We start from the raw sequence: 12816 nt of genomic DNA, 5'->3' as shown, positions 1-12816 counted from the left end.
TCCCAAGTACAAAACCTGAGGTATTTGAGACGTCTTCCCCCTGCTCGTTCTCTGTAGCCATTTGGAAACCAAATATTGCTCTAAAAGGTCTCATCAATTCTCTGTCTTCTCATTTCACCGTCTCTGTCTGGTTTAGGTACTTATTGCGTGGGGTGGCTGGCTGTCTCCTGCTGACCACGCCCACATGTGGCCTCCTCCATAGAAAGGGCTGACCTGTGGGGTCAGTGAAATACTGCAGAATACCCCATCATGGGCGTGGCTTCCCAGGCTTGTCATGAAAGATGTGCTCTGGGGCAAGCTGGATGCCAGGTTGTGCGGACATGGGAGGAGCTGTCCTGGAAGCAGATCCTCTGGCCCCAGTGAAGCCTTCAACTAAGTGCCACCTGCATTAGAGACCCAGACTGGAACCACCCAGCTAGAGCTGCACCCCACCTCCTGACCCATAGAAACCTGTGAGGCACTAAATGTTTATTATTAACTGATACTTCACCATGTACTAAGTACACTCACCTTTGAACTGGTCTCCCTTTCCTTCTGTTCCACTTCTTGTCAGATTATCAAAAATAATCCTGTCATAACTCCCTTTGATTAATAAGCTAGAGCAATTTCTCATTACCTTTTTTATTTTTTATTTTTAAATTTTATTGGAGTATAGTTGACTTAGTGTTGTGTTAGTTCCAGGTGTACAGCAAAGTGATTTAGTTATACATGTATTCATTCTTTTTCAGATTGTTTTCTCAAATAGGTTTTCACAGAATATTGAGTAGAGTTCCCTGCGCTATATAGTAGGCCCTTGTTGGTTATCTGTCTTATATATAGCAGTGTGATTTATCCCTCTCCACCACGTTTCCTCTTTGGTAACCACAAGTTTGTTTCCGATATGTGTAAGTCTGTTTGTTTTGTAAATAAGTTCATTTGTATCATTTAAAAAAATTAGATTCCACATATGAGTGCTATCATATGATATTTGTCTTTCTCTGTCTGACTTACTTCACTTAGTGTGATAATCTGTAGGTCCATCCATGTTGCTGCAAATGGCATTGTTTCATTCTTTTTTATGGCAGAGTAATATTCCATCGTATATATGTACCACATCTTCTTTATCCATTCCTCTGTCGATGGACATTTAGGTTGCATCCATGTCTTGGCCATTGTAAATAGTGCTGCAGTGAACACTGGGGTGCATGTATCTTTTTGAATTATGATTTTCTCTGGATATAGGCCCAGGAGTGGGATCGTTGGATCATATGGTAGCTCTATTTTTAGTTTAAGGAAGCTCCATACTGTTCTTCATATTGGTTGTAACAATTCACATTCCCCACAACAGTGTACGAGGGTTCCCTTTCTCCACACCTTCTCTAGCATTTACTGTTTGTAGACTTTTTGATGGTGGCCATTCTGACAGAAGTGATACTTCATTGTAGTTTTTTTTTTTTTTTTTTTTTTTTTTTCTTTTTTTTTTTTGCGGTATGTGGGCCTCTCACTGTTGTGGCCTCTCCCGCTGCGGAGCACAGGCTCCGGATGCGCAGGCTCCGGATGCGCAGGCCCAGCGGCCATGGCTCACGGGCCCAGCCGCTCCGCGGCATATGGGATCCTCCCAGACCGGGGCACGAACCCGTATCCCCCGCATCGGCAGGCGGACTCCCAACCACTTGCGCCACCAGGGAGGCCCCATTGTAGTTTTGATTTGCATTCCTCTGATAATTAGTGATGTTGATGTCTTTTTATGTGTTTTTTGCCGTTTCTTTGTCTTCTTTGGAGAAATGTCTATTTAGATCTTCTGCCCATTTTGCGATCGGGTTGTTTGGTTTCTTTTTTTTTTTTTTGATATAGAGCTGCATGAGCTGTTTGTATATTTTGTAGATTAATACTTTGTTGGTCACTTTGTTGGCAAATGGGGTAGGCAACACCATTCTGTGGGTTGTCTTTTCATTTTGTTTATGCTGTGAAAAAGCTTTTAAGTTTAATTAGGTCCTATTTGTTTGTTTTTATTTTCATTACTTCTACAAGGTTGATTGAAGACATTGCTGCAATTTATGTCAGAGTGTTCTGCCTATGTTTTCCTCTAGGAGTTTTATAGTGTCCAGCCTTACATTTAGGTCTTTGATGCATTCTGAGTTTATTTTTGTGTATGGTGTTAGAGAGTGTTCTAATTTCATTTTTTTACATGTAGCTGTTCAGTTTTCCTAGCACCATTTATTGAAGAGACTGTCTTTTCTCCACTGTATTTTCTTGCCTCCTCTGTCATAGATAAATTGACCATAGGTGCATAGGTTTATTTTGGGGCTTTCTATCCTGTTCCATTGATCTATATTTCTGTTTTTGCACCAGTACCATACTGTTTTGATGACTGTAGCTTTGTAGTATAGTCTGAAGTCAGGGAGCCTGATTCCTCCAGCTCCATTTTTCTTTCTCAGGATTGCTTTGGCTATTTGGGGTCTTTTGTGTTTCCATACAAATTTAAAAATTTTTTGTTCTAGTTCTGTGAAAAATGCCATTGGTAATTTTTTTTCTGGCCGTGCCCAACGGCATGTGGGATCTTAGTTCCCTGACAAGGGATAAAACCTGTGCCCCCTGCATTGGAAGTGTGGAGCCTTAACCACTGGACTATGAGGGAAGTCCGCCATTGGTAATTTGATAGGGATTGCTCTGAATCTGTAGATTGCTGTGGGTAGTATAGTCATTTTGACAATATTGATTCTTCCAATCAAGAACATGGTATATCTTTCCATCTATTTGAGTGATCTTCGATTTCTTTCATCAGCATCTTATAGTTTTCAGAGTAAAGGTCTTTTGTCTTCTCAGGTATGTTTACTCCTATATGTGTATATATATATATATATATATATATTTTTTTTTAAAGATATATTTATTTTTATTTTTGGCTGCATTGCGTCTTCATTGTGGTATGCGGGATCTTTCATTGTGGCATGTGGCCTCTTCATTGTGGTGCGCGGGGTTCTCTCTAGTTGTGGCATGTGGGTTTTCTCTTCTCTAGTTGTGGTGCACAGGCTCCAGAACGTGTGGGCTCTGTAGTTTGCGGCATGCAGGCTCTAGTTGAGGCACACAAGCTCAGTAGTTGTGGCATGCAGGCTTAGTTGCCCTGTGGCATGTGGGATCCAATTTTCCTGACCAGGGATGGAACCCAAGTCCCCTGCATTGTAAGGCGGATTCTTTACCACTGGACCACCAGAGAAGTCCCTATTGCTATTTTATTCTTTTTGATGCGATGGTAAATGGGATTGTCTCCTTAATTCCTCTTTCTGATCTTTTGCTGTTAGTATGTAGGAATGCAAGAGATTTCTGTGTATTAATTTTGTATTCTGCAACTTTACTGAATTCACTGATGAGCTCTAGTAGTTTTCTGGTAGCATCTTTAGGATTTTCTATGTATAGTATCATGTCATCTGCAAACAGTGACTGTTTTACTTCTTTTCCAGTTTGGATCCCTTTTATTTCTTTTTATTCTCTGACTGCCGTGGCTAGGACTTCCACCAGTATGTTGAATAAAAGTCGCAACAGTGGACATCCTTGTCTTATTCCTGATCTTGGAGGGAATGCTTTCAGCTTTTCACTGTTGAGAATGATGTTAGCTCTGGGTTTGTTGTATATGGCATTTATTATGTTGAGGTAAGTTCCCTCTATGCCCACTCTCTCACTGGAATCAAAACCAAGGTCTAGGCATTGGCCCAGATGATTCTGATCCAGGTGTCATCAGACCACACTTTGGGGCATATTGGGTCCCCTCCCTCCTCTGAACCTACCTTGAAATCTACTTCCATGAAGGTGTTCTTGAACAACACCAGCTCACAGCTTACTACAAATTCCTAGACATTTATATTGCTTTGGATTTTTTTGAACTATTTACACATGTATTTGACCAGGAGCCAAGATGAGATGTTTACTTTGCACGCACAGCCCTGGGCATTCACTGAGTGCTTGGTGATGTGAGGACTGGATTCAGAATCATAGCCCTTGGTGGGAAAAGCAGGTGGAAACACAGCAGGGTCATGAGCACAGCATTGGAAGTGGTGACGTCAGGTGTGATGCTGGGCTAGTAGTTTGACCTTGGGCAAATGACCACCTTACTGTTCCTGTTTTTCAGATGTAAAAGAGGGTATGCACAGCACCTGCTTAGAGTTGAGTATCAGAGTTGTGGCTGAGGGTACTTTGCACAGTACCTGATATGGAAAAGTGCTTGAAACCAAGCAGGACCCTGCAGGGCCTTTGTGGTGACAGACCCCACCCTCCCGTGTCCCCTGCCTCTTGTTTGTAGAAAAGTTTTAGCCTCCTAGGCCTTCCCCAATTTGCAAAGAGCAAATTTAATCAGAGAATTGAGAAAATGCAGAAACAAATGAAAACAGTCAAGCAAGTCAAAGTAATGATAATTTAGCCATTAAATGAACTCAAGGAACTTTAGTTCCTCCTCAAGGGCTATAAGTAATATCCTGAACTATATCCTGAGTTGCTTTGCAGATACTAAACCCTCACCAGGTGGAGAAGTTAACTGCATGTTGACCACAAGCATATAGACCCCTAGAGTGGTTAGAATCAGAAGGTTGATTATGTTAACTGTTGAAATACCACCCTGTTACCTCACCACCCACCAATCAGACAAATGTCCACAGGCTGATATGGCACCCATGACCCTCTCCCTCACCTTGTCTTTAAAAACCCTTGCCTGAAGGACATCAGGGAGTTTGGGTCTTTTGGTCACGAGCTGCCCATTCTCCTTGCTTAGCCCCATGTTGGGTGCCTTGCAATAAATGCTGTACTTTCCTTCACCACAACCCAGTGTCAGTAGGTTGGCTTTGCTGCATGTTGGGCGAGTGGACCCAAATTTGGCTGGAAAACAATTTTGGTGACCCAGGTGGGCCTTCCATCCCAAGTGGGCATCTTGCCAATGGCACACTGGCCCCTGGCCATTGGCAGCTCATGGATCCTGTCCAGCAGCTGCCTGAGCACTTTTTTCTCAGGAGCAGCCCCAAGTGCTTGCACTGACTGGACATTGCTGGCTCATGGCAGTTTTGATTCAATGGTGAATGAAACAAGGCTCTGGTCCTGATCTGGTCTGGTCCATGAGATCTCTCTGGTAAATGGCAGAACTTCTTATGTGACTACACCAGGGTATTCTTCCCTACTGGGTTGCCTTGCTTGGAATTTTCCTTTTGGCGGGGGCTGTGTGGAGGGGAGACGTAAAACTTGGTCATCTGGTTTTAAGTGGAATGCCACTTTAATTGGATTTCCCCTTCTGGGTCGAGGAGTCCCTCAGCCATCCAGCACTGCCTGAGTGGTAACTGGAAAACTCCCTGTTAGACCAAGGCTGATCTGCACCCCTGTCTGGAATTCCAGATAAGAAACTTTCCATTCTCATGCTAGGGAACTACAACCCTGAAAGGCCACCAGATAACACGCTGCCTGGTTCTGATGTGTTTCTGGAAATATCCGCAAAATGAGAAAAAAAAGGTGGGGGGAATCGGAGCTCTGTTCCATCTCGTATTCCCCTGGGATGTATTTTGCAAAACTGGGAGAGCTTTAGTTATGCTCCTACAAAGAGATAGAAAGAAAATGATTTTTCCAACATTGTGTGGCCACAATATTCTTTAGACTTGAGAAAAATTCCAAAACTGGTTCTTTTTTTACTCAGAGAAAACTGGCTTGATAAACTATTTTTTCAAAATTCTGACCCTGAGAGAACAAAAGTATTCCTAGGAGGAAGCTTTAAGTTATAACTCTTATCATGTACTTGGAATGCAAACACAGTCCACAATGCCTGAGACTATAGCCTTGGGTTAATAAGTAGAACCTGAAACTGAAAGGAAAAAAGGGAGAAGAGGCTTAAAATTCAAGTGAGTAAACTTACTCCAACTGTTATTTATAAACTAATGAGTTTTATAATGTCTGATTCATGACTAAGTTTTAAAATAAAGCTATGAGATCTCTGATTCTGTCTTCATGTAAAAATGAATCTATGAATGAGCTCTATTTAATTTGCTTAAAAGAAATGAAGTGCTATATAAAATCTCAGAAATACAACAAACTCTCACGTGATCTGGGGAATATTCAATATTAAATTAATATCTGGCATTAAAGTTACAGTTTGTTGGTTTAATTAATACAGAAATGTCTTTAGAGTCATCAATATTAAATATAATACTTTTATCATACCTAGATTTAATAGAAGCCAAATAAGTTCATATTATATCTGCTATAAAATTTGTCAGCAAAAAAATTAACTTGGTATGATGATATTTTCATAAGCACTGAAATAGAGATAAATGGGATAGAAGCTTTTAGGTGAACTCTTTAGGAATAATTATGCTTTAATTTCTCCAGAGGTTGGTAACTTGAAATTTTAGAATTTTACTAAATTAAGGTAAATGATGAGAATTCATTGAATGTCTAGATCATTTTTAATTAAGATAAAATACTGGAATATTGATTGCTAGGCAAGTCTAAGTTTGCCTATCTTCTTATGAGAGAAAAGCTAAAAACGTATGTTTATCAGACAAACATCTTGGACCATGTTAAAAGAAAGAAATTATGCTATGAGAAAATGTATGTTTTTAAAGGTTATGGAATGTTTTCATTAAATGTGCCAGTCAGGAAATGCTGATGTAAGAAACAGTTCACAATTGCTTGCTTCTTGGTTTTTGCTAGAGAATAAGGTTTTTAAAGCTTAAAAATTACAATATATATGCAATTAAACTACTAAAGATAGTAAGGGAAGCTTTACAATATGTAAAGAAAGTAGTATATATGTTGTCAATGAGAGCAGGTATAAAGAATGGAAATATTTTGTTAAGTGAAAAGAAGAGTAATTTTATCCTAGAGCTGGTTGTTTCTGGATGAGAAATAAAATAAGGGACAAACTAATATGGATACAGAAAGTGATAGAATGTTTGTGGAAAAGGAACCTTGAGGAAAGAGTTTTTTTGTTCGTGGTCAACATTGGCTAAGATTAGATTCAATTTAATTAAGTAAATAAATTTTGTTACTAAAAGTAGGCTGGTACAAACTGGAGTTTGATTTTCTCTGTTAAGAGAACAAAGTTTTCCTGCAATATTGAGCTGCTTTTGATAACAGATTGTAAGCTTCATAGGTTTTTCTTTCTCTTTGGGATGTTTCAAAGGGCCCGTAAAGCATCTCAGTGAGAAATATTAAACTAATTAGAATTATTTGGTATAATAAATTACATGAGAAGCATTGGCAAATAAGTGGTGATAAACATTCTTAGGTTATACTGTATGGATAAATGTCATTAGTATAAGTGTTCTAGAAATTATATGAAGTTCCTAAAATTTGAATATGTCCTGATACTATGTTATCAGTCAATTTTAGCTATTATCTTAAAATGTTGTATATCAACTTGGTTAAGTTTGTCCAACTGCATTTTAATCAGATCTTTACCTGTGCCTTTTTAAGTCTTTTTTCATCCATGGAGAGTTATTGTTTCACTCTGATGCTTTTGCAAAAATGCTTCATCTTCAGGACGATTCATAGAAAGGACTTTTGGACAAGTACAGGTTTCTGATAACTTTCAGATCATACAGCTGAACTTGGTAAGAAATTAAAGAATTATAATAGAAACCCTAATGACCTCATAAAACTGTTTACCAAATGTTTGTCTCCGTATTAAAATGGAAAGAACATTCTCTAGTAAAGCTGTCACAGAGTATAACTAATCATGACATGTATCACTGCTTGTTTTAAGTCTGTTGTTAGAAGCACATGTACAATGTTTATGGGACAATTCAGTATAATTGATAAAATGTATAGCCTATAAAATGCTTCCCCATTAATCTAGCTCTGAGCTTGTTTACTGTCAGTTTTCCCCCAATGTGGACAACTAGGCAAATGTGTGTACACACAAAAGTAGGCCTAGCACTGAGGGACAGGATAACTAGGGTAGGCAACTACCACCCTGGGCATCACAGGGCAGGCAACTACCACCCTGGCATCGAGGGACAGATATTTTGATCATCAATGCTTTCTATAGAAAGATTTGCAATCAAAAGGGGAAAATGATGGAGGAAATTCTCACATATTGAGGTAGGGGGATGTCATTCTGGCGTACACATGATTTAACTTGAACTTTAGGCTAATCAAAACAGTCTGTTTATGGCCTATTAAACATACATCATACATCCGCTTTAACCACTAAATGAAATAATGCATTTAAAAAAATAGAATAACCATGGTTCAGGCATCCAAATGGAGCTGGGTGTCCGTTGTGGACATGGTTTCAGACGTATTCCTGTATTATTGAGAACTTAAATTTTCTGAATTGTATCAGACTCAGGGACACCACCAGCTGTTCTCAAAACATTATCTGCTAGCAGCTGCCACCTTATGGTCATAAGGTCTCCTCTTATAACTATGAAACCTTTCTCTTACTTTAGGAATAGTAATGGCAAGTGAGACAACTCTAGACGTAGCCTCCCAGCAGAAGGCACTACATTCTTTAACAAGAATAATACGAGAAAGTAAAATTGCTTTAAATTTTGTTTTAGCAAAAAAGGAGATATATGTGTAATGGCCAGTAGCTCCTGCTATATATATATATTAACACCCCAGAAAAGGTGAAACCCAAATAAATAGAATAATTCCGAAGGTTACTTGGTTACAGAATGTATGTAAAAAGGAATGACCCACTTCAAAACTTATTTTTTCTGATTGCTATCTGGAATAGGAAGACTCTTTCAGGGACTACTACCAGGGTGTGCATTTTGGTCATTATCATCACTGTAATATGAGTACTAATTTTCAAATATTTGTTCAGGTGCTATGACAAAGGAATCAGGGACTTCCCTGGTGATCCAGTGGTTAAGACTCCCATGTTTCCACTGCAGGGGGGTACAGGTTCAATCCCTGGTCATGGAATTAAGATCCTGTGTGCTGTGTGGTGGGAAAAAAAAAAAAAAAAGAAAAAGCAATCAGAGAGGTAATATTTTTCATAATACAAAATATTAATGCTAAGCTTGAGACTTCTTTAAAATTAAAGTCAATGAAAGATTTGACAGCCAATATGGTGGAGTAGAAAGACCCTGAGCTCACTTCCTCTCACGAGCATGCCAAAATCACAACTATCTGCAGAACAACTACTGACGAAAAAGACTGGAACCTACCAGAAAAGATCTTCTAAAAAAAGCAACCCCAACAAGACAGGAGGGGCATACACATGATATAATCAAAATTCCATACCCCTCCCTTGGGTGGGCAACACACACCTGGAGAATAATTATATTGCAGAGATTCTCCTACAGCAGTGAGAGTTCTGAGCCCCATGTCAGGCTCCCTAGTCTGGAGGCCCAGCACCAGCAAGATGAGCCCCCAGAACATTTGGCTTTGAAGGCCAGCAGGGCTTAACTGGAGGAGGCCCACAGGACTGGGGAAATAAGAGACTTCATTCTTAAAGGGTGCACACAAAACCTCATGCACACTGGGACCCAGGGCGAAAGCAGTAATTTGATAGGAGCCTGAGCCAGACCTACCTGCAGGTCTTGAAGAGTCTCCTGGAGAGGTGGGGGGTGGCTGCAGCTCACCCTGGAGACACAGACACTGGGGGCAGACATAGTGGGGAACTTTCAGCTGTGTGAACACTACTGGGGCTGGTGGCTGACATCTTGGATCATTAGTGCCAAGACCTGGCCCCACCAAACAGTCTGCAGGTGCCAGTGCTGGGACACCTACCGAAGGCCACTTCTCCAAGGTCAAGAAATGTAACCAACCTACCACATACATAAAAATACAAATAGCAACTTAGACAAAATGATGCGGCAGAAGATTATGTTCCAGACGAAGGAAAAAGATAAAACCCCAGAAGAAGAACTAAGTGAAATGGAGATAGGTAATCTACCCAAGAAAGAGTTCAGAGTAGAGATGATCAAAAGAACTCTGGAGGGGAATGGATGCACAGAGCAAGAAGTTAGAAGTTTTTCACAAAGAATTAGAAAACAGAACAACCAGAGATGAATAATACAGTAACTGAAATGAAGAATGCACGAGAAGGAATCAATAGTAGACTAAATGATTCAGAAGAACGGATCAATGAGCTGGAAGACAGAGTAGCAGAAATCACTGCCGCTGAACAGAAAAAAGTAAAAATGAAGAGAAATGAGGACAATTTGAGACCTCTGGGACAATATCAAGTGCACTAGTAGGGGTCCCAGAAGGAGAAGAGAGGGAGAAAGGGCCTGAGAAAATATATGAAGAGATAATAGCTGAAAACCTCCCTAACTTGGGAAAGGAAAGAGTTACCCAAGATCAGGAAAGAGGAACACACCAAGATGCACTGCAGTCAAAATGACAAAATTTATAAAAGAATATGAAAAGCAGAAAATAACATACAAAGGAGCTCCCATAAGGCTATCAGCTGATTTTTCAGCAGAAACTCTTCAGGCCAGAAGGGACTGGCACAATATATTTAAAGTGATGAAAGGGAAAAACCTACAACCAAGAATACTCTACCCAGCAAGGCTCTCATTCATATTTGATGGAGAAATCAAAAATTTTACAGACAAGCAAAAGCTAAAAGAATTCAGCACCGCCACACCAGTTTTCAACAAATGTTAAAGGAAGTTCTCTAGGTGAAAAATAAAAGTTCACAGCTAGAAACAAGAAAGTTGCAGAATGAAAAAGCTCACCAGTAAAGACAAACATACAGTAAAGGTAGGAAATCATCTACACACAAAGCTAGAAGGGAGGTTAAAAGACAAAAGTAGTAAAATCATCCATATCCACAATAAGCAGTTAAGGGATAACAAAAACAATTAGATGTAAAATATGATATCAAAAACAGAAATTGTGAGGGGAGGAGAGTACAAATGCACGGTATTTAAAATGCATTGGAAATTAAGAGATCAGCAACTTAAAATAATCATGTATATATAAATACTGCTATACCAAAACCTCATGGTAACCACAAGCCAAAAATCTGTAATAGATAAACACACAAAAAAGAAAAAGGAATCCAGACATAATACTAAAGATAGTCATCAAATCACAACAGAACAAAGGAAGGAAAGAGGAAAAAAAAAGACCTACAAAAACAAATCCAAAATAATTAATGGGACTTCCCTGGTGGTCCAGTGGTTAAGACTGTGTGCTTCCACCTCAGGGGACGTGGGTTCAATCCCTGGCCCAGGAACTAAGATCCCACATGCTGCACAGCCAAAAAAAAAAAAAAAAAAAAATGGCAGTAAGAACGTATGTACTGATAACTACATTGAATGTAAATGGACTAAATCCTCCAACCAAGAGACACAGACTGGCTAAATGGATACAAAAACAAGACCCATATATATGCTACCTACAAGAGAGTCACTTCAGCTCTAGAAATTCATACAGACTGAAAATGAGGGGATGGAAAAACATGTTCTACGCAAATGGGAATCAAAAGAGAGCAAGAGTAGCAATACTTACATCAGACAAAATAGGCTTTAAATTGAAGACTGTTACAAGAGACAAAGAGGGACAGTACGTAAGAAGATATAACAATTGTAAACATAGGCACCCAACATAGGAGCACCTCAATATATAAGGCAAATATTAACAGACATAAAAGGAGAAAGTGACAGTAACACAGTAGTAGTGGGGGACCATAATACCCCACTTACACCAATGGACAACTCATCCAGACAGAAAATCAATAAGAAAACACAGGCTTTAAATAACACATTAGACCAACTTGACTTGATTAATATTGATAGAGCATTCCATCCAAAAGCAGCAGAATACACATTTTTTTCCAACTGCACATGGAACATTCTCCAGGATAGATCACATGGTAGGTCACAAAACAAGCCTTGGTATGTTTAAGAAAATTGAAATCACACAAGCATCTTTTCCAACCACAACACTATGAGACTAGAAATGAACTACAAAAAAACAAACAAAAAAAAAACCTGCAAGAAACCCAAACAGGTGGAAGCTAAACAACATGCCACTAAACAACCAATGGCTCACTGAAGAAATCAAAGAGGAAGTTAAAAAATACCTAGAGACAAATGAAACTGAAAACACAATACCCAAAAACCTATAGGACACAGCAAAAGCAGTTCTAAGAAGGAAGGTTATAAAGATACAAGCTTACCTCAGGAAACAGGTAAAGTCTCTAACAGCCTAATTTTACACCTAAAGCAACTAGAGAAAGAAGAACAAACAAAATCCAAAGTTAGTAGAAGGAAAGAAATCATAAAGATCAGAGCAGAAATAAATGAAATAGAGACAAAAACAAAACCAAAAAACAACAGAAAAGATCAATGAAACCAAAAGCTGTTTCTTTGAAAAGATAAACAAAATTGATAAACCTTTAACCAGACTCATCAAGAAAAAGGGCCCAAATCAATAAAATCACAAATGAAAAAGAAGTTACAACCAATACCACAGAAATACAAAGGATCATAAGAGACTACTACAAGCAACTATATGCCAATAAAATGGACAACCTAGAAGAAATAGGCAAATTCTTAGGTACAATCTCCCAAGACTGAACAAGGAATAATTAGAATATGAACAGACCAATTATCAATACTAAAATTGATTAAGTAATTTAAAAACTCCCCCAAAACAGAAGTCCAGGACCAGATGGCTTCTTCACAGGTGAATTAGCGAAGAGTTAACACCCATCCTTCTGAAGCTATTCAGAAAAATTGAAGAGGAAGGAACACTTCCAAACTCATTCTATGAGGCCACAATCACCCTGATGCCAAAACCAGACAAAGATATCACACTCAAAAAAAGAAAATTACAGGCCAATATCACTGATGAACATAGATGTAAAACTCAACAAAATACTAGTGAACTGACTCCAAC

The 12816-nt window shown here is 39.0% G+C and overlaps 1 protein-coding gene across 6 annotated transcripts in view; it reads left to right on the top strand.

Moving 5' to 3' along the window:
• Window positions 1–12816, top strand: part of PRELID3A (PRELI domain containing 3A) — a 67613-nt gene that overhangs the window by 36493 nt on the left and 18304 nt on the right. The window contains exon 6 of one of the 6 annotated variants that reach the window (XM_060119584.1): window positions 7492–7563. The exons of the other annotated variants lie outside the window; for them this stretch is intronic. Within the exon in view, the coding sequence (XP_059975567.1) occupies window positions 7492–7503 (12 nt within the window). The 3' untranslated portion in view covers window positions 7504–7563. Of the gene's footprint in view, window positions 1–7491; window positions 7564–12816 lie in introns of those variants that run through there. 6 annotated transcript variants of the gene reach the window in all.

Source organism: Mesoplodon densirostris, chromosome 15 (genome assembly GCF_025265405.1).
Source record: "Mesoplodon densirostris isolate mMesDen1 chromosome 15, mMesDen1 primary haplotype, whole genome shotgun sequence".
Classification (NCBI taxonomy): Eukaryota; Metazoa; Chordata; class Mammalia; order Artiodactyla; family Ziphiidae; genus Mesoplodon; species Mesoplodon densirostris.
This window is presented reverse-complemented; position numbering and strand designations above follow the sequence as displayed.